We start from the raw sequence: 26,969 nt of genomic DNA, 5'->3' as shown, positions 1-26,969 counted from the left end.
CATAAGGCAATATGTAGGGACCATTAAAAGGTGTTGCACGAAGTCGAGTGGTTGGGGCACATTAGGAATGGTAACCCATCCGATGGGTAATGCGTTTGCCAGCTGCCGAGTGGCAGAGCTTTATAGTTCTTTCGCCTAGGTGAGCAACAAAATGAGCCAGACACCAAGTGCCCCCGAAACGAGTGACTCGTGAGTGAGATACTCCCATTTGCCATTTCACAACACTCATGTACGCGGTGGCACGTGTCTGTTTAGCTAAGCCAAGGGTCACTTGACTCTATCATTCACTTGGGCGTTTGCCAGGATGTAGAGTAACCCAAGGTCGGCTGTTGTTTATTCGGAGAGGTGTTCTCTGTTTTAGTGCAGCCGAACCGATGCGTCTTCCTCTGATGATGATGCTCATTCCTCCGCATGCTTTATTATACTCCTCTTTAACTACACATGCCGAGCTTCTTTATGGTCTCTACGTGCATTACAGTCGAAAAAGGAAGTGAGACTGGCTAAAAAGGCGTCGTTGGATCTTTGGAAAGGGTTCTCCGAAATGGGTTCTCCCTCTGGGATGGTTTCAAATTCCAATGAGATTGACTTAAAGTTCGATTGGTCAAGTCAAGTTTCTTTCGATTCTAGCTTACTTATGAGTGGTTCGGCTTTAGAAATTATTCTTAGCTTGCTTTAAATCCTTGCTCCTATTAAAAAAAGATTTAAGAGTAACTCCTTTGAGCTTAATTTTAATTCCGATTTCTGAATAGGGTAATTTCTCACCCCTTTTCGAACTCAGCCTCTGGTTGCCCGCATACACAATTATATATAATTTCATTGGAGCATATTTTTCCTGTTGTGATTTCTGGCTCGACTAGCACATGTCCTTCTCCTTTCCTTCCAGAAATGGGTTTTATGACCAGGATGTCTGTCACCTTTACACACACACACTTACTTACACTCACATACACAGGCACTCAGACACACACGTCTAGTCAGAGGCATACTTCAATTAGCAGATAATTTACTTTGGACTCATCAGAGTTCATCAGAGCGCTAATTGAAGCGCTTTTAGTAGTTGGAAGCCATAAAAGCGAAACCAAAAGGGAGTTTTCCTCAGTATGCGGGCAAGTGTGAGTGTGTGTGTGAGTGTGTGTGGGGGAGGCCTTTGCATTAGTGTGCGTAAGTGCGTAAGAGTGAACTTGTGGCTACAGCTTTTGCATGTTGCATTAGCCATGGAAACTGCTGACACAAAGTGTTGCATGCAGTGGTCTTCGGCCTGCCTCATCTGATTTTAGGGATCAACGCTTTTGCAACTCGATTTTCCATTAGCCCTCTCTCTTTCTGGCGCCCATTCGCCCTCTCTTTCTAGCCATTGTGCGGCTGAAATTCAGCTTTGCTAATTAAGAAACCAAAAAACCAAAGTAAATGCAATTTTCCGTGGTTCGTTTGTCCAGCAGAAGGGATTTTAGAAGGGGTTACAGCAGCGGTGAAAGAGACGGCACTATGTAGCGGGAGTGAGAGGCATTGCTTAGCCAAGACCGCAACCGCAAAACAATAAGCAAAGGACAATGCAAATGAAGTACAGGCCACACAAAAACACTCAACCAGCGTGGGGGGTGAGAAGGGAAAGGGAAGGGGGTTCTGAGGGGCTGACAGCCCCCAAACATATTCTCCTCTTCTTTATGCGGTCAGCAAGAGCCTGAAACAGTGACAACTAGCTGGTGAGAAAAGGAAAGCAATGCTGACACTTAAAATATTTTCACATCCTAATGGGAAAAAAGTTTTTTTTGAACTAAAGAAAAAAAATTTTTATTAAATTCAATAATAAATGGAAGCAATTTAAAATCACACAAGTTTTTTTCCATGTTTATGTAAGCTAAAAAAAAAACAGTTTTCTATTGTTCTGTGTGTAAGTGTAAAAAATATAAGAGTCGGACGGCGCTTAGTCCTTCCTTTGTTTGCTGACAAGTGTCTGCGGGGGTTGGACGACCCCCTTTGGCCCCTCCTCTTGTTCTTTTCGCTGGGCAAAACTAATGTCATAGTCACGCCGCATGACGTTGACAACAATAATGTTGATGATGCTGGGTGCCAACCTTTCAAAACCCCTTCCGCAACCCCTTCCTAACCCCTTCCACAACCCCTTCCCAACCCCTTCCCTCACCCTTTGTTCTGTGACACTGTTGCTGATTTCGCATTTGCATCCCTTTGTTGTTTGGTTTTTATTGTTCTTGGCTCACACTTGCTGCAAAAATGTTGGCCTACAGTTCTTTTCTTTTTTTTTGTGGGGGTGGATAGGATGTAGTGAACAAATTTTATTTATTTTCATAGCCACAAACAGTTCATTAAATAGGAAAATTCTGCACTTAATTGGTCGAAATCAAAACAGGAAAAGATATCGTTAGCTGAAACCAAAAAAGAGGAAAAACAAAGGCTTCCCTTTTTTGTTTAAATTAAGGGGCATTGAGAAGGAAAAGGTTGGTTGGTTCTTGTTGTTGTAACTTTCACCGACTAATGGCAGGAAATTTTGCAGCCTACCAACTTGTTCCACTTTCTTTGGCAGGAAGTGAAAATGATTGCAGAGAAAAATCATGAATGGATGGTCTATTTTAAACACCAGTGCACTTAAAGAAATATGTTGTTTAAAAAGCTAAAATATGCAACTTTTTAACTTAGAAGCTTTAAATTTAAAAACCAAGGAAGGTATGTATATCGATAGGAAAGGTCCAATACCGACAAAAATATCGTTAAGTTTAATATATCGACATTTATACTATCGAAAAATATTGCATTTATCGTTGAAATACCGATTTTATCTCGACCTTTGTATAACATATCTATTCACTATAGATATATCTATTTTTCCTCCATCCCTAAGCCAAAGTCTAAAAAAATGTTCTCAAGGATTAGATATATTTTTTCCAGTGCACCGAATACGCCTGCATGTGGCACACTTTCAGCGACTGCAACTCGGACACAAGTGTACTGAATTTTTGCGGAAAAATGAGAAGGCAATGCATTTGTATCCACTTTTCAGTTCGCTGCGGAAATGCGGAGTGAAATTTTGGGCCAGAAACCAATGATGAACTCTCTGTCAATTGCATGCGGTCAAAATGCCGGTCAATTTTCCGAGCCCCTTCCTTCCCTTTTCCTGATTCCTGGGGGTTGGGGGTTGGGAAAATAGCCTTCGACTTTTGGGCCATTCAATTGTGCTGTTGCTGCGAAGAACAAGCCGCAGCAAAGGGAACCACATGGCGTATGCGTGATGCCGGGCGAAAACTTGATAGCTGCGTTGTTTTTAACAAACTGCCGGCGGGCCCATAGATTATGGATTCCTTCAGAGAAGTGAAGTGAAACACACACACATGGTCGTTACTTTGTGCATAATTATGTAATAAATCTGATTTCCATGGAGAGCAGACGAGGACGAGGACGATGATGATGGAGCAGCAGCAGCCAGGATGCAGGACTCGTAAAAGTTTCACTGGCAAAAAGCGACGACAAAATGCCACGGGTCAATGGCAACACGCTCGTCAGACTCTGGTTACTCCAACCCAAAGCCCCCTAGCAAACCCTTCCATTATATATAATTTATTATTAAAAAGGCTTAATGACAAAACTTTTGCATTTTATACCAACATACAAATTACGGCGATGGCAATATTATATGTGCAAGCCAAAAAAAAAAGGGGGGTGTGAGAACAAGTCAGTGGAGGGAACAGAAATGTGACTGTCAAAAATCTGACAACTGCCCCAGTTTAATGCACAGTGTAAGCCATATTTTAATTATTTAGTTGGGTATTTATAATTTATGTTAGAAATCTGTGATTGAATTATTAATTTTGCTCTCTATCTACTTAAAAATATATCGACAGTTTGCTATTTTTTTTAATATGTGCATTCCCTTAAAAACATCGATGTTATGTAGAAATATGAAATATGGAAATATCAATATTTTTGAGGTAAAACTCTGCTGGAAAGGTCGAGAGATTTTTAAAATTTTTTCTTTAATTTTTTAAAAGTTTAAAAATTTGTAATTAAATTGTTAAAATGTAATTTCTGCTTATTATCTTCTTTTCTGGCTGTGCAAGAAATTATATAATCGCAATGGGAAATCAAAATCAAAGCACTTGAGCACTATCTCTACATCCCCCCAGAAATTTTGCTCATTGAGGATAGAAATTGAAAATCCGCAGCCATTTGGAGCTGCGAAATTATGCAAACAAATGCGAAAATTTCAATGAGCTGAGGCGGCTGAAGAAGCGTCAACTATTATTTTTGGCTTCGAATTCAGCGACGCGCAATTAGCGACAAAACTTCAAGTGCAAATGCTTTTCGCTGTGGTTTTTCGTTGGTAGTGGGTATCTACTTGAGATTTGAAATTGCTGCGTGGCATGACAATTACGGCTGCTGCTGCTATTTTGCTATCTCTGCCGCCATTTGGTTGCGCTTTATTCCCCGCGATTATGGTTATTATTTTCAGCCGGAAAGCAAAGGAAGCGGAAATCGCGCTAATAAAACTGAAAGCCAGCTTAATGGGCCGAGCCACGCCCACAAGTTCTAGTCTAGTAATGGTCTTGCTAATTTTGTTTATTGTGTTTTCAGATTATAACTGTTAAGCTGAAGCAATTTTAGAGACCAAACTTTATATGGAAAAAATTTTAAAACATTTTAAATAAAGAAATTTTGTAGGTACATTAAATATTTTATGTACATTTATAATCATTTATTATATTTAAGTTGAAAATCTATCCTTGAAATAACTATACCAATAATTATTTTTAAAGTTTTTTGCATTCTAAGAACCCAAATATTACTACCCGTTAAATATCCCGATTCGCTTAAAACCATAAGAACTATTAATAATACTGTCATTGTAGGAATTTACGCTTTTTCCCCATTTGCACTTTCCAAACAGGGATTTTGTCCCTTTTCCTTCGCCGTTTCTTCAGGTGTCCTGTCATTTCATAGTTTCAGGTATGAATTACTGCAAATTGTAATAATTTATGCAATTATTTGTGTACGAAACTGAGAAAAGTTTCGTTTTTTGTTGTCGTTGCAGCGATATAAAAAGCAAACTTGCACTTCAAAGTTTTCGCTTTGTTGCTCTTCAGCGGGGAGGAAAGTTTGCCCCAGAAAAGGGGTGTAAAATCGGTGGGAAGTGCGGAGTATGGAGTATGGAGAGCCCTAACGATAATGTCACATGGCAGCCGCATATTAACTTGGCAGAAGCAAAACCGCAGGGACAAGAAAGAAATTTGCAGCTAACTAGTTGCTAACTAATTACCAAAAAAGCGTTGGCCCCTTCGAAGTACCAAAAAACACCTAAGAAAGACACCAAAGGGACGTTAAGAAAATCCCCCATAAAAATATTCGGCTACGGCAGGAGATGGAGGAGGAGGAAAAAGCAAAGGAAAAGCAAACTTTCTGCCAAGTGAGAAAGAAAATTGTTGCAAGTTGTTGCCACAAACTCCACGACTCGAGAAAGCAATGAACTGGGAAAACGGCCAGCGATCCCCGACTTTGGCAAAGACAAAGTGTAAACATTTTTTGGGGGACCCCGAACACACAAAATGCAACTTCTGCCCACTTCTGCTCACCTCGAGGATGCAGCAGACAATTGTAAAATGTTTTTTAATTTGACCAAAAATACTTTGGAATAGTCCGAATGGGGCCGAAAGGCAGCAACTTTGCCGGGCAAACATTCCCAACGCCTCGCCACATATGAGTTCGTGGGTGTTTCACTTGTCCGCTTTGTCCGTATGTCCGTGTGTCCGTTTGTCCCTTTGTCCAAGTGCCGGACAAAAGTTCTGCGTACAAGTTGGAATGCATGAAGAAATGATGAAAGCCAAGGAATAGTCTGTTAAAATATACCCAGTTTTATTTTAAAAGAAAATATGGTTAAGATAAAAAATAATTATTCAACAAATAAAAAAAAATTAAAATAAAAATAATGTTAATAAAATAATAAAAACAAAATTTATAAAAATGTTTAAATTTAACCTTTCAATAGATAATATGTTTTTTAACAAAGTTTTATTTATTTTCGTTATTTGTATTTCACCAAAAGTTGGGTATAAAGTTTTCATCTAATAACAAAAATAAGCACAGTTTTCTTTATAAATATTGTTTTAAATATTTAAATTTATTTCATTACGTATTTTAATTCCGAGTTTAGTATAAAGTCCAAGGATTGAAGCTCTGCAAAGTATGCTAGGAATATATCCTTGTGATACTTAGTTGCTAGATAGGAATATACCCGCTTTTTGGTGGCCAGCAAAAGTTAACAGCAGTGTCTAGGCAGCCTGACATGTAGCAAGGTCCTGGCTATAATAATAAAAATTGCACGTTACGCTTGGCTCGGGTGCTTTTTCTGGGGGGCGGTGGAAATGGAACACAGCTGGACAGGGCATATCAAAAAATATTGTGCGCCGGCTAATGTTTATGTATGAAGTAGGGCTCTTCGCAGTCCTTTGGCCCACTTTTCCGATTTCCGAGGCGAAGGAGGCGGCGGAGGCGATGGTAGAGCTGCTGCTGGAAAGGCCCCCACTGTAGCATGAGATCCGGTTTCGGTTGCACAACTTTCGGTTGTTATTTTAAGTTAATGAAAATGTAAGACGCAACAGTGTGAGAACGGGAACGAAGCGAGTAGAATCCGAGTGGTCATTGTGGTAATGCAATGTTATGCGTACACGTTGGAACGAAACAACAACAGGGGGTGGGGAAAAGGGGTTGGGAAGGACCACTTAAGGAAACAGTTGGCATAATGAAAGTTTCAGGAATTGTCGGGGGAAGTAAGTTTAGTTTAAACCAGAAACGAATTCTGAAGATAAAAGTCTGCGACAGTGTTGCCATCAATGGGAAAAAAATATTCACAGCATTGCCAGATCAAACTTGAAAGCATATTCTGCAGCATTGCCATTCATTATTCAAATCAAAGTTACTGTGATTGAACAATAACTTACGAGCCCCACTGCTTTTAAAAACGACTCATTTAACCCAACTGCCCTTACAGAATATATCGCTTGGCCCGCTGCAAATTGATTTAATCTTTAAAACGAACATTCCCCCGCCCCCACCAAAATCGATCCATTCGAGCAGTAAATGTATCCAATAAATTTGCAGAGCTTGCCGTCTAAAATTTTTAAATAAATAAATCTGAAAGTTATCTAAGCGTGTCCAAATTCGATTTACAGCTACAAAAATTGAGCAAAAACAACAGCGGTTCGTCGTCGGGAAAAACAAAAGAATAGACTGAACAAAATAGAGCGAGAGTGAGAAGTTTGAATTGGAAACAAAAGCAATGAAAAAAAAGAGTGGAAAAGGGGGATTTAAACACTGTGAGCATGGCTGAAAAACTTTGGCAGCGCCAAATGGAATGAAAACACTTTTGACTGCCAAATTTTTTGAAACAAATATAGATAAGAGCTATATTTATTTAAATATTGTATGTTTGCTATTGTAAAGCAATTGAAAACACAGTTGATCTAGAAAAATATGACATAGATAAACAATCTACAATATTTAGATTAAATTCCATACTTTTAATAATGGATTAATAATTATTAACTTTATAACTGCAGCATTGCCAGGCTCTATAATATTACCCTAGTATCATTGCCAACATGAAAGTCTTTACTTGCAGCATTGCCAGGCTGTAAGTTAAAGCATATAATCAGTCTTAAGATCCCTTTTACAATCTGATAAATATTTCCATAAAAGAATATATAGAAGCTCTTTCAATGTGGTCGACAGCAAGGCTTGCCTACGACTAACGGTTTCCTGTGCTGCCGACCTTGGAACTCACCTCTTTTGTGTGGTGGATAACGGTGAGTCGTGGTGGGTAGGCGGGTTGGCCGTTGTTGAGGGAAGTGGTGCTATGGTGATTGTTTGTCTATTTATATGCTCATTATGTTTTCGCGCTTGTTTTACCAGCGAGCGAAGCGAAGCGGATCGCATTTGCCAGTGGGTCCTTTGAATAATGCCCGGCCATACATTGTGGTCAGCGGGTGGTTTTTGGCTGGGTTTTCGTGGGGTTGGTGTGGTGGGTGGTGGTCTGTGGGCGCGGTGGTTCAGGGACAAAGGATAGGCGGGCACAAAAGTTTGCCGGCGATGCAAAAACAAGGACAGCAATTTGCTGGCTTCTTTTTTTTCCTTTTGACCATCCCGCCGACTGACTCCACTGAATGAAGAAGTGTCCGGGCATTGTCCTTACAATGAAACTGCTTGTCAATCACTTGTGTCCTTCGCTTTTTCCCCGCTTTTTGCCAAGAGCCCACTCATCAATTAGTCAGCCTCTAATTAGACACCGAAAAAGAGAACAAAATCGAAGGGATCCTGCGGCTGAAGGTGGGAGTTTTTTTATTTTATCGGTCTTAAAGGTTACCTGATTCTTTTTAGTATATTTAAAGGAGAAAAAAAACAAATTGAAAAATATAAATTAAATATTTATGTGGCTTAAGTGGCGTATACGTAATTTATAGCATTTACTTAGTACACATTACGTATACGCACTGTGTATCAATTTTAATTTAAATAATAAATATTTGAATGTTAAAGATGTTAAAGATTATAATATAAATAAATGTTTGGCTTAAGTGGCGTATACTTAATTTAAAGCATTTCCTTCGTAAATATTACGTATACGCACTGTGGCCAATTTTAATTTAAATAAAACATATTTTTAAGTTAAAAGATAAATTTAACAGCGAATATTATTATTTATTAATATTTTTAGCCTCTGTCAAATCGCTTGCCTCACCAGAAAACCCCATCCATTTTCGACCCTAAAGGAGGTGGACATTAAAGGCCTGCATGAATGTATTAATTTCAAAACTTACAGTACTGTACAGCTGTATACGGTACTCACATTTAGTGTACTCATACAATATTGTACAGAGTACCCACAATACCGATTTTAACTGAGTACACTATTTTAGAGTTGCAACACTTTTTTAGTACTATGTGTATGCTTCTCAATTTGAAAAATACTATGAGTGTCGTCTCAATTACTATTGTATAGTACTGTACTCTGAGTAGAAAAAAAAGTGTGAGAGTTGTCGGTAGCTAAATCGGAGAATGGATTTGCCTAATAATACGAATACCGAGTGCGATATTATTTCTTTGCTTGTTTTCTATTGCAAAAAATCGAATTTCCGCAAAGCGTTACAAAATTGCTTCGACTGAAGACATGGTCAACAAAATAATTAAACTCCAATATAGACAGCATTAATGAAAATGTCTTAAATAGCGATTAATGTATTAATAAATCCCTCAATATTTTATGACTAACGACACTTCGTCTCTTTCATTAGGTTTTAAGTTATTCTGCTAGTGGATAGATTACAATATTACAAAGAAATAAGCAAGCTTTAAAATTTTATAAATTCAGTAGGCCTTGTAATTTTGGGAAAACTTCATTCACTGTACAATAAGTTATTGTACACCAAAAACACTGTATTCACAATAAACTGTACTGTGTCTGGAAAAGTGAGTACAGTATTTGGCAATACAGTCACAAGTACTGCATTCACTCATATTTAAAGTAATGAATACAGAAAAACTTATACAAGTTTTAAGAATGAGTGATTCATTTGTCAGTTTAAATGCATTCATGCAGACCTCTAGTGGACATATCGGATTTCCGAGTTTCCCAGAGGCCCTGACCTGCCAACGAAATGAAACGTTTGCGGTTTTACTTCATAAACAATTTGTGTATATTTCATAAATATTTTTAAACAAATTTCTGTCCGCCGTTTTTCGTTTTTCATTCTGTTTTTTTTTCTGTTTTGCTATTGTTTCTGTTGTTGGTTGGCTGCTTTGTTTGCATGGCGGTTACCATGTTTTATTTGCGGGAATTACACTTTTCGCTTTTGGCAATGGGCAACAGGATCGGGGGAAAAGGACGATGGTAACCGAAAGGATCAACTTTTTTCCCCAATGCAACGGAATATGGCGGAAAGTCAACATGTGTGTGTGTGTGTGTGTAGGAGTGGGCGGGGTCGAATAAATGACGACGAACGGGGCGTGAAAGCTACATTTTTAAATTCCCATTATAAAAGTCACTAGGTTTCATTACTATAATCATTTAAAAATATTAAGAAAAAATACAATATTGAAATATAATAATTTTTAAAAATTAGAAATACCATTTTTGATATTACTAATTTAGAGACTTAACTTAGAGGGTATCCTCCGTTCGGGGCACTCATCAATTATTGTAGAACATCCTGTCCAGCCTGTACAGTTGTCCCGCTGCCTGCCAGCCATGTGCGTTTGTTTACTCGCCCAGGACTCGCAGGACACACGCGGCACAAACTGGCAGCAGCAGCAGCGGATGGGGTGGACCAAAGTTGCACCACCCACCACCACCCCAATTTGCCTCCTCCCAAGGGTCATGTTTATCTTGCGCTTACAGTGGAAATTCCCTTAAACTTCATTCGTGTCGCTGCTGCTGCCATTGTTTTGGTCCGTTGCAGTTTTTCCGCACAGTTTGGTCCCCAAAGTATTTTATTGCTCATGCACGCGTACACGGTTTTCATGCAATTTGTCCTGAATTTTCCACGGGATGGGGAAAGAGAGTAGGGGCCTCACAAAAAATGTTGCACTTCATTTGACAAGAACATTGCTGTGGGCAGATGCCTCCCATTTTAATATCACGCGGCATATAACTTTTGTATCTCTCCTTTTTTAGGTGCTTTTATGGTTATTAAGGATTTTTCAAAGATCTACAGTTTAACGGCATTCAATTTGCTAAAGCTTTAAGCTCTTTTGAGAGCTTTTTTACTAACGGTACATATTAAATTTTAAAATTCAGGATTTAAAACAGTCAAATTTATCGGTAGGTTTATAAAACAATGCCAGCGTTATTCAAAATATTTATAAAATTAAATAATATAACATTTTAAAAGCTATTTCCTTTACTTTACAGTACAGACATCACTAATCCTTAAAAGCTCCACTCCGGATCCAAGTCAGGCTCCAAAAAAAGCTCTACAGCGAGCTTTCCGCCAAGTTGGTAGTCAAAAAGCAGGGCGCCACTTTTAAATATCCCCCAAAAATAAATAATAACACCATTTTCCATATTGATTCTGTTTAGTTTTGCTTCATTTCTTTATTTTCCGTTATGCTTTTAGTTTTTTGCTGCACTGTCAAAAATGAAAACACACTTTGATAAATACTTTGACGGCTTTTAAACCTAACAATAATAAAGTTCATAATCATAATTTTACTTAGTTCTCTCTCTCTGTCTGTGTGTGTGTGTGTAGGTGTGTGACTTAAAATTACAATTCCTTTAAACAATTGCCCAAGATAACTTAATAACAGCACTGAACTATAGATGGATTAAAATGAGTGACAAGAGCAAAGGAAAAGGAGAAATTATAAGTGCAACACTAGCAACATAGTATTAAATAAATATCCTTACGCTTCGCCAATACAAAAAAATAACTATAACTAGGAAAAAAAAAGGTTCTTAAATCCATAAAACGGATATTCAAGTATTTCATACACATACATATATATTTTTCGATATACATACACTGTATATAACATAATGTTTTCCTTTTCATTCCTTTTTGTATTTTTTAATTTTAATGTTTTCTTTTTTGTATGTTTTTAACATAGTTTTCTGGTTTTTGTTTTTGTTTGTGTGTTTTTTTTCTTCCTCTCAGCTTATCATTTTGTTTTTTCTTTTTTAATTTTTAGTTGTAGCTTTTAATGTTACTTGTAAGATTTGGAAATTGTTAAATTATACAGTTGCTTAGGATTTATGCTTCGCTGCTCGAATGGGGAACTTTTCTGATGATATTATTCTGACATTGATGAGACGACGATAATGAGAATATTAAATGGAATTTCTTCTGCTAGCTTACAAAATTTGACTCACTTTTTGAATAGTTTGCGCTGCCTTCGTTTAGTTCGCGTCTTTAGTTCTTTTTTTGTTTTGCATAGTTTTGAAACGCAAGAAATTTAATTTCTTGCTTACAATACGACGAGTTTATTGGCTCTTTATCTATATATTACATATGTATAGCATATCTCTATATAAATATTTCTAGAAAAAGACTTTCGAAATCAGATATTCCAAACGAATCAAACGAATCTGTGTGTGTTTTGATAATAATATGTAATCAGTTCTTTGAGTTCTCAGTTAAAAATGTTTGTTGCTTTAGCTGTTGCTGTTTTTATGTTTTGACCAAACGAAATCCCAGCAGCCCTAGTCCATATATATATATATATCATCGATTATTATTGGTTAGTTGACATATAATGCCCAGAAATTGTTTTAGTTAGCCTACTTACAACCTAATCTTCTCCAGACACGAGCGCAAAAAAAATGTGTGTTTTTCGTCTTCCCTCTAGGTTTTTCTATTTGTTTTTTTAGTTTTTTTTCTCTTTTGTCCTTTTTAATAAATAGCTTAACAAACTAGAAACTCGAATGTACAGTGTGGGGCTTGAGTTGCTCGCCCCTGGGGATCTAAATCTGGATCTCTCTAGGATCTATGCTCTATCTACGATGATCTCTCGCTCAGAAGGCCGCATCGCCGGCATACCAGGGATGCACCCACGGCGCCGATGGCGGCGGAGTGGGCGGATAAATGGTGGGCGATGGCTGGCCATGGGTATGATGGGCCGCCGCTGCAGCTGCCGCCGCTGCCGCCGCCGCTGCTGCTGCTGCCGCATGATGATGATGATGATGATGGGCCGCCGCAGCAGCCGCCGCCGCTGCTGCATGATGATGATGATGGTGTTGATATGGTGCCGTAAATGCTGCCGCCGCTGCTGCCGCCGCACTGCCGTAATAGGAGGCGGCAGCCAGGGCAGCTGCGGCCGCCGTCGGCGAAGCCGTCGAGGAGGAGTGCGTCGAGGAGGCGGGCGAAAGGCTGGCCAATCCGGCGGCACAAACGCTATGCCTGCGATGCATTATATGTCGCTGCTGCGGCGGCGGCGCCACCGTCTGTTGCTGCTGCGGCTGCTGCTGTTGTTGTGCTGCCGCCTGATTCCTTCTTAGCTGCCTCTGCTGCTCCCATTCGGGCTGGACATTGCCCAGCGGTGGACTCAGCATGCTGGCCGCCGCCTTGCCATACAGATTCGATAGGTAGGCATGCTCCACTTCGGCCATCTTTTGGCGGGGATTCTTGGCGGCCGTCTGCTCGGCATGTTGCCGCTTCTTCAGCAGACGCTGCTGCTCATGCTGCTGCTGGTGGTGCTGCTGAGCGGCAGCTGTTGGGTGGTGCGAGTGGTGCGATTGTGTGTGGTTGTGGGAGTACAACATTTCGTATGTGTTGCTGTTGTGTGTGGCAGGTGTGGCCGGAGATCCTGCGGTTCCGGGTGGCGTGGCAGGAACTGGTGGAGCTGGCGGTGGTGCCAGCGCCCTCCGCCTGGTCAGCACTTCACCATTTGCCGGCGGTGTGAGGGCTCGTCTCCTCAGCGGAATGCCTGCCGCTGCTGCTGTTGATCTTGTGTGAACTGTTGCTGTGGTGTTATTGCTGCTATTTGTTGCTGTCTGTGTGGTTGGTATTGTGGCTGCTGCTGTTACTGTTGTGCTTGTTGTTGGTGGCAAATGTTGTGCTCCCCAGCTTAATTCCTAGCTCGTGCGCGTCCTCTTCGCCGGCGGCTGCTCCGGCTGGCGCGTCATGAAGGTCAGCTGCGTCATGTACTTGATTATGTCGCGCACCTGCACCAGCGGCATGTTCTCGTTGTAGCTGCGGTCGTACTCCATCAGGATTTGCACCTGTCGCCTGTGGAAAAATCGAGAAGAGATGGCCATCAGTTAGGGTTAAAATATGTCGAAGGAAATCAAGGAATAAAATACCTCTGTATTTCGATATGAAATAGGATCAATTCTACATTATTTCATGTTCAAATTTATGATTCAAACATATCAACTTGATATTTTATCATGTCATATAAAATACCAAATTCAGTATTTAGTAGTATTTTAAACCTTATTCACATCAAAATGATATGAATAACTTAATCTTTAAAAAATATATAATTGACTAGCGCATATCAATCCGATCTTTTGTCAATTTTTTTCTATATACTTGCAATATCCATTTCTTTTTATGAAAAGCAGTTCATAGTTTTCCCATGAAATCCTTGCTCATTCAAATGCTTATTTATCTTGATTCAAAGTGGCGCATGTTTATATTTACACAAAACTGACAACATTTTCATTAATGCTTTTCCTAGTAATTCATATGAAATTTTCTTGACATCTGCCTGCGCCTTTTGGTTGACTGCATTCCAAACTAATATCCCTTTGACAGCTTTTTTAATATATTCCTCCTCGTTATTGCAATATCAATTACGTTCACACAAAGTAGCCGTCGTTTATTACAAAAACTAAGGCAAAAACAAGTGGCTAACCACTTTTTATGCAGAAAAGTGCATCACAATTTGTTGATTAAATTGCGAAAAATGGATTTACATGAGGAAAAATATTTAATAAATTAAAATGTTAATTTTTAGACCATTTTTGTGAAAGTTTCTAAATGCAGAAAAATTAAAATTAGCTTTTTAAGCAAAAAAATTCATCAAAATTTGAGGATTGAATTTCGGATAATAGATTTAATTTGCCAAAAATATTTATATTTTAATTTTGACTTATATTAATTATTTTATTTTAATTTTCATATTTTTAGACAATTTTTTGACAATTTCTAATTACAGAAAAAAAGAAGTAAACTTTTTATGCATAAAAAAATCATCAAAGTTGGAATATTGAATTTCGAATAATAGATTTGAATTTTCAAAAATATGTATATTTTAATTTTGATATTTTTAGACCCTTTTTTTTTATAGTTTCTAAACACAGACAAATCGGCTTTGGCTTTTTAAGCAGAAAAACAGATTAAAAAGTGTAGATAAGATTTTCAAAATAGTAAATTAACCAAAAATGTAATTATTTTTAGATTTTGACTTAATTAGGGAAGCCCCAATATTAGTTATATATAAATGCCCAACTCACCGATTCGCCTTGTAGAGCTCCACACCGAGGGCCTCGATGAGCCGCTTGCAGTGGTCCAGCGGCACCGAGGGGAAGAAGTTCTTCTGGAACTCGATGAGGGTCATCAGCTGCTCGGAGTCGTTGTAGGCCTTCATGTTGATGCAGGGCACCAGATGCTTGTCGACGCACACCTTCTGCACCTTGTACGGCGTGAGGTTCATGTTGTTGGTGGGTATTTCGGGTATGACGCACAACCGCTGGGCACTGTCCGCCGCCGTGGCCGCCGCCACGAGTGCCGCATGGCGTTGCAGGTGCATGGAGGCGCTGTTCGAGTTGGAACTACCGTTATTTCCCGTCGATCCACCGCCCGTTCCGCTCGTTCCATTGTTGCTGCCTGAAGAATTCGCGTTGCTGCCTGAAGAATTCGCGTTACTCCCGCCAGAGTTGCCAGAGTTACCGGAGGAACTGCCACCACCGCCACGACCATTCTGCTGGGCATGCTGGGCATGATGGGCTGCGGCGGCGGCCAGACGCTGATGCTGGGCCACCACCTGGGCCGCTGCCGCCTGTTGCTGCTGCTGCGCCACCGCCGACGAGTGCTGCTGCAAATAGGCTGCGGATGCAGCTAGTGACCTTCGGGAGGAGGACAGATCGATTACGTCAGTGGGTGTGGCTGTGGTGCTACTATGTGTGCTACTATTTTGTGTACTACTATTTTGGCTGTGTGTCTGACGACCGTAACTACTGTTATTATTATTGCTACTATTTGTCCTTCGTCCGCCTGCATTTGAATTTGAGCTAACCCCCAGTGAATTATTATTGCTAGCTAGCGAAAGTATGGCCATGGGCAGGTTATTGCTTTTGGTCGAGCAAATCACGCTCTTTTGCCGACCCGACGAAGATGATACGCCCCCTGAAGTGGCCCCCCCTCCATTTGATCCACTTCCACCTCCGCCGCCACTGCCCAATGGCGAAGCCGCCGTATTCGAGGCACTCGAACTGGAACACGAACTCGATGGTGAATGCAGAAAATGTCCCGGCAACTGCGGTGTTATCGTCACATTGGGATTGGAGGCCAATGTCAGAGTGGCCGCCACATTTCCCATGGCCATGCCCATGTTCATGCCCACCACCGATGGCGACATGGGTGGCGATATGTAGGAAGGCACCAGGTGATTATTATTACTATTATTATTGCTGCCGGAATTCGTTTGTATGAAAGTCGATAGATCCGGATTGGCCAGAACCTTTTGTATAACCGCTCGCATTTCATCCGTCATCACGGTGAACTTCTTTTCAAAGTCTTCGAGAGCCTGCGTGGAATTTAGGGGTATGGTGGTGCCACTAGTGGGTGCAACAGCTCCTCCATCGGAACCTCCATTTCTCCGACTCTTCGTAAGCGTTATTTCCGCTCCCGAACCATCTGGTATCAGTGGCGGCACTATGGGCTTGGTAAAGGTCACATTTCCGCTCTTCTGACTTTTATTCGCCTTATTGGGATTATTATAGTCCAGCATGGTGATCAAATCCGTATCGAGGGGCAGCGAGGGCAGGGCTGGAAAGTTCTGCTTGCCGACGACGCTGGTGGGATGATGATGACTGGAGGAGCTGGGATTAGAAACCGGCGATGTTGTGACTCCCTTGAGTTGCTGACTGAAGAGCAAACGTTGGGCGGGTGTCAGTTGATTCCACAGAGCGAGATTGGTGTAATCGGCTCGCGTGGAGGGCAGGTTGTAGTTGAAGGCATTGCTGTTGTTGTTGCCAGCGCCAGCGCCGGTAGCCACGCCCCCTGCTCCTCCGCCTCCGCCTCCTCCTGTACCGCCTCCCAAAAGCGCTTGAACATATCCAGCAGCTGCAGCGGCCACAGCAGCCGCTGAATTGGAGTTGTTGTTGCTGCTATTGCTGCTGCTCCTGTTGCTCATGTTGCTGTGTTGCATGTTGCTCCTGTTGCTGCTGAGACTTTTGGCTAATTGTTGCTGATGGTGGTGGCTATTATTGTTCTGGTTGTTTGGTGAAGAGTGTTGTTGTTGTTGCTGTGTTGCATGGTTGTTGTTCTGGTTGTTGTTGTTGTTAAATGTGCTGTTCTGGTGTCGTTGTTGTTGCGGTTGTTGTTGTGTCTGTTGCTGTTGTTGTTGCACCAGTGACTGCTCGACATTTGACCTAGAAACATTATATACAATACATAAGTCGAGGTGACCGCCCCTTTTTTTTGGTTTTTTGGTTTTAAGTTTTTTGATTTTTTATTTACATTTGTCTTTTTGTTTTTTTTTTAATTTTTATATATCATTATCTTATATCTTCTTTTGTTTTTTGCTTCTTAAGGACTCGTTTATTGCATTTTTCAATCGATTTTGTTGTAATTGTCAATTCCTCATCAACTAACTAAGTCTTATAACACTGGGATTTTCTTGGTTTTTGATTTTTGGTATGCATTTGAATTGGATTTTTATTCTGTTCTTTTCGAATTTCGTTGGCTCCTCTTCTTCTTCATCTTCTTCAGCCTCATCTTCTTCTTCTTCTGCATCCGGTTTAGCCCTCGCCTTTGCCGATTTCAAACATATCGGAGACATCGGGATATCGATTGCCTGCGCCTTTTCGCTCGACTGCTGCCGATATGAAAACAAATGAGAGAAAACCAGGTGGCGATAGTCAATTATCGTTGGTTTTTTTGAATATGCCCGATTTGTAGTATTCATTGGTTTAATGAAGTAAATTAATGAATTTTGTTGTGGTTTACTCTCTGCTCTTTATGTCTTTCTTGAAAAAAAACAAAAACTGTTGGAAAACTAGATTTTTCCATAAGTATTTTAAAAAAATTTCTCAATGCTCTTTTGAACTATTTCCCTTTTCGTATTGTTTGAATGTGTTGTTATGAAATTTATATGAAATGCAATAGGTGTATAAATCGGTTAGGAAAAAGCTTTCGAAAAAAGCTCTTTTATTCTCTCTTTTCTGTTTATTTTTTGCACCGTTTAATTCTAACCTTACATCCTCTTCTTCTTATTTTTTAAGCCAAGTTTTAGAATCGATTGTCATACATTTTTCATCAAGAGTATTATTACTTCAACTTTTGTACACGCATTATATATAATGTATCTAGGATCTTTCACTGTATCTTGTACTTTGTATCTTTTTTGTTTTAGTGGTGTTTATATGTGTGTATGTGAGAGGGGGTGGAGGGGGTGGGTGGGGCCAAACGGGGTTAAAAAAAAAACCTGCCACCACCAATAAAAGCTTGTTCTCGTTGTTGTTGCTGCTGCTGCCTCGTTTTCCCCTTTTTTTTATATATGTAGGTAAAAATACATATATATTTTTTAACTTTTTCGTTCGTCACAAGTCGTGAGTCATACCACGTGTATGTGTGTGTGTATTGTGTTTTATGTATGTGTGAGAGAGTTTGAGGTGTATCTGTGTGTGTGTACATGTGATATCATTAGGGGTAGTCAGTACACACAGCCATTAAATAAATGTAGATATGTTTTTTTTGTTGCATTTAGATATATTAAATATATATTTAACCATATTTTTAAAGATAAATCATTTCGGGTTTTCTTTTCTCTTTTATTATGCGAATTTATGTTTTTCAAAATATGTTGTAGTTCCTCTTTAACATTAAATTATTATTATATCATACAAAGAAGAAAAAAAAAGAGTTTTAGAGCAAAACAAGGAAAAGGTATTATCATAATAATATACAAAGTAAGGTTATAACGAAATCATCATCATTCCATTGAAAAAAAGGAAACAAATACATGTACGTTTTCATATATATAATGTTTATAAAGATTTATGTTCTACTTTCATTTTATTTTTACTTAATCAAGTCGGGGAGGTCATGCAATCGCTAGGGATACTTTCGGATTTTGAGAGTTATATGCTCTATATTTAGGAGAACTCTACAACATGATGTGTATGTACAGATGCGTGTGTGGGTGTGTGTGTGGGCGTGTTCGTGTGTGTGTTGTACTTTGGGTTTAGTTCTACTGGACTTATATATGGAGTAAGTAGGCGGTAGTAGTGTTAATCGATCGGGTGGTAGGTAGAACCGTGTAATCCCAATGTGAGCGATATATTCTCCACCTTAGTCTCGCGCCTCCGATACCGATAGCTTATTCTTTTCACTCTACTTTTTTGAGAGCCTCTCTTGAGCCACCCTAATGCATGCCGTAAGAGGTTAGGAATCTGGAGACCCGAAAATAAAAAAGAGAGAACAAAAGCTCGTCAAGTATTTGCAAAAAGTTGTCGTTTCGAATCGGTTAGTAAGGTTTTTAATTTTTTTTTTTTTTTAATTTTGTTTTTGTCTTTTTTGGAAAATGTTATGAGGGGGAATTGGGGATTTTTGTGGTATGGTTGATTGGTGTTTGGTAATTATTTTGAAAAACATAAAATCAAATTCTGTATGGACCCGGCATCCAATTCCCAATCAAATCGATAATTAATCTAGTCCAAGTAATATTCAAACATTACTGGCCAGAAAGGGAATTTAAACTGGAAAGCAAGTTCTTTATGAAAAACATATTATATATATCAAACATCTATTTTGGAATTAACTTTTAGGTTATGAAAAGAAATAAATCGATAACATCAGCTCTACACTGAAAGATTTGGAAAAATTACAGACTTTATCCATTTTTGGCTTTCCGACCACAACAACAATAATTTTTTTTTTATATGGGAAATGACGTTCAAAAGAGTAATTAACTTAATGTGTTGCATGACTTCGATTGCAAATCGCAAACAAACAAAGAGCAGAGAGAATTTATGCGAGGAACGAGTATTATATATTGTATATTTATTGTAAGATGGTGTAAAACACAGATCAAAACTTCAAATAAAATGCGTGCACAAACGCCGATTTTGGTATGGTTCATATATCTAACATTGAGAATTGGAAAAAACAATCGGTGCAATATTTGTTTTTTTTTGTTTTTTTGAAAGAGCATAAAGAAAGAACAACAAAATTATTAAAAATATATATGGACTTTCCTGAGATTGCAAAAAATCATGTGGCACCCTAATGGCTGAGCAAATTAGACCTAAGTAGCGATTTCTCAATGTCTATAGCCTGCAATTCCCCCCACTACACCCAGCATTTTACACAATCATATTACTGACTACTAAGCATTATTTCAAAGATATATTAAATTATATTATATTATACTGCTAATTATAAGCTCGCCACGTCCTTCAACTTATCGATCGACTTTCGGGGGCTTCGAAAATGACATTAGATGCATTTCCATTTCCAGCCTAGACATTGAGAACTCAACCCTTAGAGCGACTTAGTAAATGTGTGTATTATATATGTATAATATAAAACAACAACAGCGAAAAAATAGAGTATAAGGTTTTTTTGTTTTGATATTGGCAAAAACGAATTACAACAAAATTTGAAAAACACAATTTCTGCGCATTTGTATCCGAGATTTCAAATAAAATCAACGTACTAAATGTAATTAATGTAAATAGTCATAAGGAAAGGCAAAATCAAATGTAGAATCATCAAGTTCTAATATTTTTTTTTGTTTTTTTTTTAAATTTTTCAAGGACAGTAGTGGGGGGGTGGGGGGATTGAAGATATTTTAAACAATCGATAGGAGGAGGCTATGGACTGTCATTCTACTTACATGTGGTTGGCATTCTGGCCCGCCGCCGAGCGAACGAGGGGAGGTGGGGCATTCCCGCCACCCCCGCTGTGGTTGTTCACCGAGGACATGGAGATCGCGGGATTGTTGTAGGAATACGGCTGCCGACTGCTGCCGCTCATCATCAGGTTGTTCATGTGCTCCCGGTAGCTTCCCACGCGATTTGCATTCGCATGCGTTTGCTGGGCCTGTCGAGAAAAATAGAAAATGGGTGAAAATTAGTAAGAACTCACTATAACAAACACATAGGAAAAAATATAGGAAAGTAAGTAGGAAAAATAAACAACTTTAATATAAATTGCCTTCTTGTATGTTTTTCGCGCGCCCCATTTCAAATAATTTAGATTTTGCATTACCAAATTGAATATTAGAGTGACCAGAGGGTATTATAAAATTAATTTGAATTCGGCGCTCTTTTAGAGCTATCAGCTTTTTGCCAGCATCAGCAGCAGTGTTGAACAACTCCTTTTAAAATGGGTCCTTTCTATTTATCCCGCTCACAAATATTTCAAACTTAGCATTGAACACAAATTAAAGTAATTGACAGCCTTTTGCTATTTAATTGATAATTAAATCTAACCAATTAGTTAATCGTTTCGGTGACCTACTATTCTACAAACATACATATACTTTTGAATATGTACGGGCGATTGAAACGATTTCTTGTTATGCATAATTAACAATTATGGATTTAGATTGCAATTGCAAAGAAGGCGGAAGCCACTTATTGCCAATGCGAATTAGTTCAACTACAAAAAAATCAATTAATAGCCCTCCATTAACCGTTTAAATACCTTTTTCGTGCTATTTTAACGATTATGTACGCACGATTAGAATTACGTTTTCAAGTTTAAGATTTGATAAGATTGCCATTACTCATATCGAGTATCTAGACGGTCAGTATTCTTTTGCGTGAGTCGCGGGTTTCTTTTGTTGTGTTTACGCTTTTTTTTAATGTTGGAGGTCAAAGTGAACTTTAGGAGGTCAAGACTAATTGTTTAAATTTTTTAAAGTTATACAAATAATAAATTTAAAACTATTTTAACAATGCAAAGAAAAAATCTTGTAAAATATTTTAAAACTAAAATAGGTTCATAAGTATCTAGATTTCCTCTTACTCAGGGCTTCTCTTGAATTAACAGTAAATATAGTTTGAAATATTTTTAGATTTCAAAAGATATCTTGCTTATAAGAAATGAGGCTTTACTTTATAGAAGTTTGACTGTAGTGACGACAACAACAACAGCAGCAACAGGTTGTGGGCAACACACACACACTCGTGCACAACCAATGAGGGAAAGAGAGGGAGCTAGCAGGGGGGAAAGAGATGGGGATGGGCAAAGAGGGAGATGGAGCCACTCTCCTATGCACACTATACCGATGACCTAGTTTTCAGATGCCGTCGAACGCTGCTGCTGCGCTGTTGCCAAACTGTGAAAAAATCTGCTAGAAAAAAAAAACACGCTAACACAAACACCGATTTATATATATATATGTATGTAGGTATGTACAATGTACATGCATATATGAATATATGTGTGTGATTACAAGCGAGGCCAACAAAACATGGCCATGCACTCTCTAGAGAAAACCCTCTGTACACCACATATTTTATACCCCCATTACATTCCATTTTCACATTTTTTTTCGGCCTGATCTCTACTTCTACCAATTCCCAAGTTATTCAAGTGGCATGAATTTTCTTCATCAATGATAACAGAAAAAAAAACTTGTTTTAAATGGGATTCTAAGCGGTGACCTAATTTTACAAAGCTACAGTGAAACACATCGATAGCGAATTTTCTCAATACCAAATGATTCTTAAACTGAGCTTTGAAAAATCTTCATAAATATCTTTAGTTTATATTTTAACTTTATCCTGTTAAGGTATCAAATTAAAAGGTGTGACTATTATAGTACTCACTTGAAAGTAATGTAACTTTGGGTGTGATTGCCAAATAATTTAATTATTAAACAAAGGAGTGGTGGAAAATTTGTTACACCAAAAATTCTTGGAATTTGGGGGTGCTCCCAAGTAATGGAAATATTTACTTCAAATAAATACATTTTGGAGGAAGTGATTAAGAATTTGATTATTTAGTTTCATGTAACATGTCCACTTTCACAAAAAAAAGTGAGGATGGATCGATGTTTTTTGTTTAGCTTAAGTTTCAAGTAAATAAATATTGTCAACATTGTATTCGTTTTACAAGGATCAATATCAAAGTTAAAGGAAATCAACGTACTTACATTAATATAATAAAATATACAAAATATGAATGTTTCTAATGTTTTTTAAGTAGTGTGTTTAATAATATTTATGTACATAATTGGCAATACAAGTTCTTTTAGATTTTGCCAATTGCAATATATAGATAATAAAATTTCGAATTGACACTTTTGAAATCATGCTCGTGTTTTGCAGTATTTGTTTTCAGTTCCGTTTTGTGTTTTTGGACGAGTAATTTATGTTGGTGGTATGATGAGTTTTTGAGAAGTCTGTATATTTCTTCGGTACAAGTGGATGGGTTGGTTAGTTTTGTTGATGGTGTTATTATGGGTATGTTGGTTGTGTGCTTATATGTCATCAGTGTATATGTAGTAGTAAGAGGCTTCATAATCATCTGGATCAAACTTTAAGTTACGACAAGTGGGTTATTTGTAGGTAGGTTATATATAGGAAATAGGTTTTTGTTGGGTAGGTGGTAGAACTTGAAAATATATCGACAGTTGGATATTTATCAATAAGTTTTCCCTTTAAGGCATTGATATTTTCCATACGATGTTGTCAAAATATCGAACATATCGATAATTTTTTAAGATCTAGTAAATAGGAAATAGGGTTTAGTTAAGTAGGTAATAAAGCTTGAAAAAATATCGACAGTTTGCTAATTCTCGATATGTTTCCCTTCAAAATATCGATATTATCGGATATATATGGTCAAAATATCGAACATATCGATACTTTTTTAAGATCTAGTAAATAGGAAGTAGGTTTTAGTTGGGTAGGTAGTAAAACTTGAAATAATATTGACAGTTTGCTAATTATCGATATGTTTCCCTTCAAAATATCGATATTATCGATACGAAAGTAACAAAATATCGATATTTTTAAGATCTAGTAGATAGCCAGTGCTGACTGCTACTACTTACCATCATCTGGGCGTGGAGCTGCAGGTTGCTCTGCCCGGACATCCAGCCGCTGCTGGCCAAGGCCTGGACGGTGGCCTGCGACAGCATCCGGTTGTTGCCCGCCTGCGATTGCTGCAGCATCGAGGCGGCCGCCGCCGCCTGGGAATTGAAGGCAGCCACGGCGGCTGCTCCAAAACTATTGGCCGCATTGGCCACCCCATTGGCGCCGGCAGCGGCTGCTGCTGCGGCGGCGCGTTGCTTCATCAGGTGTTGCTGCTGCGCCGCCGTGGCAGCTGCCGCAGCAGCGGAGGCATGTTGCTGCTGCTGTTGCGACTTTGAGGTCACCTGTTGGCCACCGCCGCCGCCCGCTGAATTCGAGGCAGAAGATGAGGACGAAGATGAGTTCTGGCCCATGTTGCCGCCCGAGGAGGAGGAGTTGGATCCGCCACTCGAAGATCCGGAGCCGGTATTCGTGACCTTTGGCGGCGGCGCCGACGGCTGGCGGGTCCAGTTGACCGAGTTATTGACATTGGCACGATTGCCGATCAGGAGATTCGAGTCGACCACCTTGCTGGGCCAGTAGTCCTCGAACTCGGTGCCATTGGGGAAGTAGCTCTTGATGTCGGTCAGCGAAATGACAGCGACATTTTCGCTGGAGAAGAGCTCGTTGCGAATGCCCTGGACCTTGCAGCAGAACTTCAGGTAGGCCAGATCCCAGCCGTTGAGCAGCTCCGCCTTGGTCTTCAGATTCTCCGTCTCGCCCTCGAAGTAGAAGAGCGGCACAACCTGCTGATTGTTGCGCACAGTGTAGGGCACCACGGACTCCTTGTTGATGCGTATAAAGCCGCATTTCTCCGATGGCGTCTTGCTGCCCGACACCAGTTTGCGATAGCAAATGTCCAAGAACTGATAGAACTTGGAGGCATCGCTCAGGCGCACAACCAGATCCTTTTGATTGAAGATATCGCGTCCGAACTCGCCGTCGCAGTGCTTGTGATTGATCTCGATGAAGAGCCGAGCCTCGGCATCGGTGATATAGTAGCTGCGCACGCAGGTGCAACTCGAGTAGATGTCCGGATGCAGGCAGTTGAGATATTTGCCCAGCAGCTTCAGTTCGATCATCCGCACGGAGCAGTACTTCTCCGACTGGCGGAAGATGTAGGGGATCGAGACCTTGCCGAACTGGGCCCAGCCAAAGTGGCCCATGATGGACTCCTCGTCGCAGGGACCCGAGGACTTCTTGTCCGCGGCGGAGGAGGAGTCATTGCCGTTGGCGCGTTGCTGACCATTGGATGACAAGGCGGGCACCACCTGCATGGTGCCATTGGGTAGCTTCTGGTGGCGGGACAGGTAGCTCATGATGTTCGTCTGGCCATTGCCATTGGTGATCGGTGGCTGCATGTTGCCACCACCACCGGCGGAGGAGGAGGAGCCGGAGGAGGCAGTGCCCCCGTTCGAGTGCTGCATGGCCGCTTGGCGGGATGCCTGCTGGGCGGCCTGTTGCTTCTGTTGCTCCTTCATCTTGGCGGCCAGCTCGCGGATCTCGGCGTCGTCGGGACGCTCCTGCTTGACCGGCGGCCCCAGTGGACCGCCCAAACTGTTGCCGTGGAGCGGTAAACTCTGGCCATTGGCATCGATGACGCTGGTGATTTGCACATCCTCGCTGGCCATCGCTCTCTTTTGCTTGGTATCTCTTCTTCTTATTCGTCGATTTTCTTCTGCTTTTCCGCTTTTCCCGGCTTATCGGTTTTCACAGTTGGTTTGTATTCAGGAGCTGTGTATTGCACAGAATGAGAAATTTATGCGTTATGATTTTTCACTAGATTTCCATTTAATATGTAAAAAATTTCAAAAATTATCGAAAAAAAAAATCATGCCTGGGCTTTGAACCCGGTCTTTTTGTCAATATTTGACGTTATTTACATATTAAAGGTAGACGGGTAATTTATTGGGTTTTTATTCAGGTTTGAGAGATTTCTGTTTAATTTATTTATATTTAATTTAACATTAAACAAAAAAATTACGAGCCGGCTTGTTCGCTCCTTCTCTCTCTGGCACACAAACGGTCACACTGGCCGGCTCACACACACACACACATGCACGTGCTCTTTTTTGTAGCTGTTTTCCAAGTGTGCGTGCGCCAATGCGCGCACTTTAATTTGTTGTTGTTTTTCGTTTACACATTTGTTGTTGTTTTTATATATACATTACATATATGTATTATACACATTATACACTTACACAAACAAACGCTGACTGCATTTTTGCAGTGGGGCAAAAAAACAAAACTATTTTATGCATTTGTTGTTAAATTTAGTTGCTGCTTTTCTCTCTCGCTTGTTTTTGGTTAATTATATTCCTCTTGTTGTCGCGACGATTGAAAAAAAAACGAGTTGTTAGCTCTCTCTCTCTTTCGACTTTTTGTTGTTTATGGTATTCGCACTGTGCTTCGCTTTTCGCTATTTCGCTTTAGCGCTTTTTCCGCTTTCGACGCCGACGTACGTCCGCCCGTCTTCGCAATACACAAACGAGTGTGATCGTTGTTACGAAAATTATTTCAACGAAGTCAACTGAAAAATGTGTGCGGCACACACGGACACGGCACACGCACACTAGCGCGCGCGGGCAGCGACGCCGACCGCGGCAGCGGATGCAGAGCGCAAAAGAAAAACGGAAAACACGAAATACGACGAACGGAAAACACAACAAAAAAATACACTCCGGCAGCGCAGTCGGCGTCGCTGCAACGCTGCCACGAACATTTTGCCGAATTGTTGTTGTTCTTGTTGTTGGCTGTTCCCTTTTTGCCCCCATCTCCCCCCTCCCCTTCCCCACGCGCCATGTGCATTTTCTCCCTCTCCTCCGCCCTCTCTCTCTCTCCTTCCGCTCATTCGACTAGCTCTAAGTTGCGACGCCGACGTCGACGGCGCTGCCACGTTACAACTTACCGTGGTTCGAAAGTGATGCAACACACTAATTATTCGCGGGATCAATAAAATTTTTAACTATTTTTTCACAAATTTTTTTTGGGGTAATAATAGTTGAATCTTTTTTTATCAAGATTTTCACAAGGTTCACTATGCTGTACAATAACAGAATGAATGAACATTACATGAAAAATAACAACGTATTCTGAACATTCGATTCTGAGCCAACTTTGATTGATATCTAAGGTTAGATCTAAATAATGTATGTATTTTAAGAACTCCCGTAATCTTGTATAATTTTTCCGAAACGAAACCTTTTTAAGAGTACTGAGA

At 39.9% G+C, this 26,969-nt stretch overlaps 1 protein-coding gene across 1 annotated transcript in view; it reads right to left on the bottom strand.

Annotated features, from left to right (window-relative positions):
- Nucleotides 1–11,063: 11,063 nt before the first annotated feature.
- LOC108068116 (pneumococcal serine-rich repeat protein) overlaps nucleotides 11,064–26,969 on the bottom strand; it is a 32,485-nt gene continuing 16,579 nt past the window's right edge. The window contains 4 exon segments of the mRNA XM_070218984.1: nucleotides 11,064–13,721; nucleotides 14,954–17,092; nucleotides 20,560–20,765; nucleotides 23,731–25,483. Coding sequence (XP_070075085.1) covers nucleotides 12,509–13,721; nucleotides 14,954–17,092; nucleotides 20,560–20,765; nucleotides 23,731–25,380 — 5,208 coding nt within the window. The 5' untranslated portion in view covers nucleotides 25,381–25,483 and the 3' untranslated portion in view covers nucleotides 11,064–12,508.

Source organism: Drosophila takahashii, chromosome X (genome assembly GCF_030179915.1).
Source record: "Drosophila takahashii strain IR98-3 E-12201 chromosome X, DtakHiC1v2, whole genome shotgun sequence".
NCBI lineage: Eukaryota > Metazoa > Arthropoda > Insecta > Diptera > Drosophilidae > Drosophila > Drosophila takahashii.
Note: the sequence above shows the minus strand (reverse complement) of the source record. Positions and strands in the feature narration are given on the sequence as shown.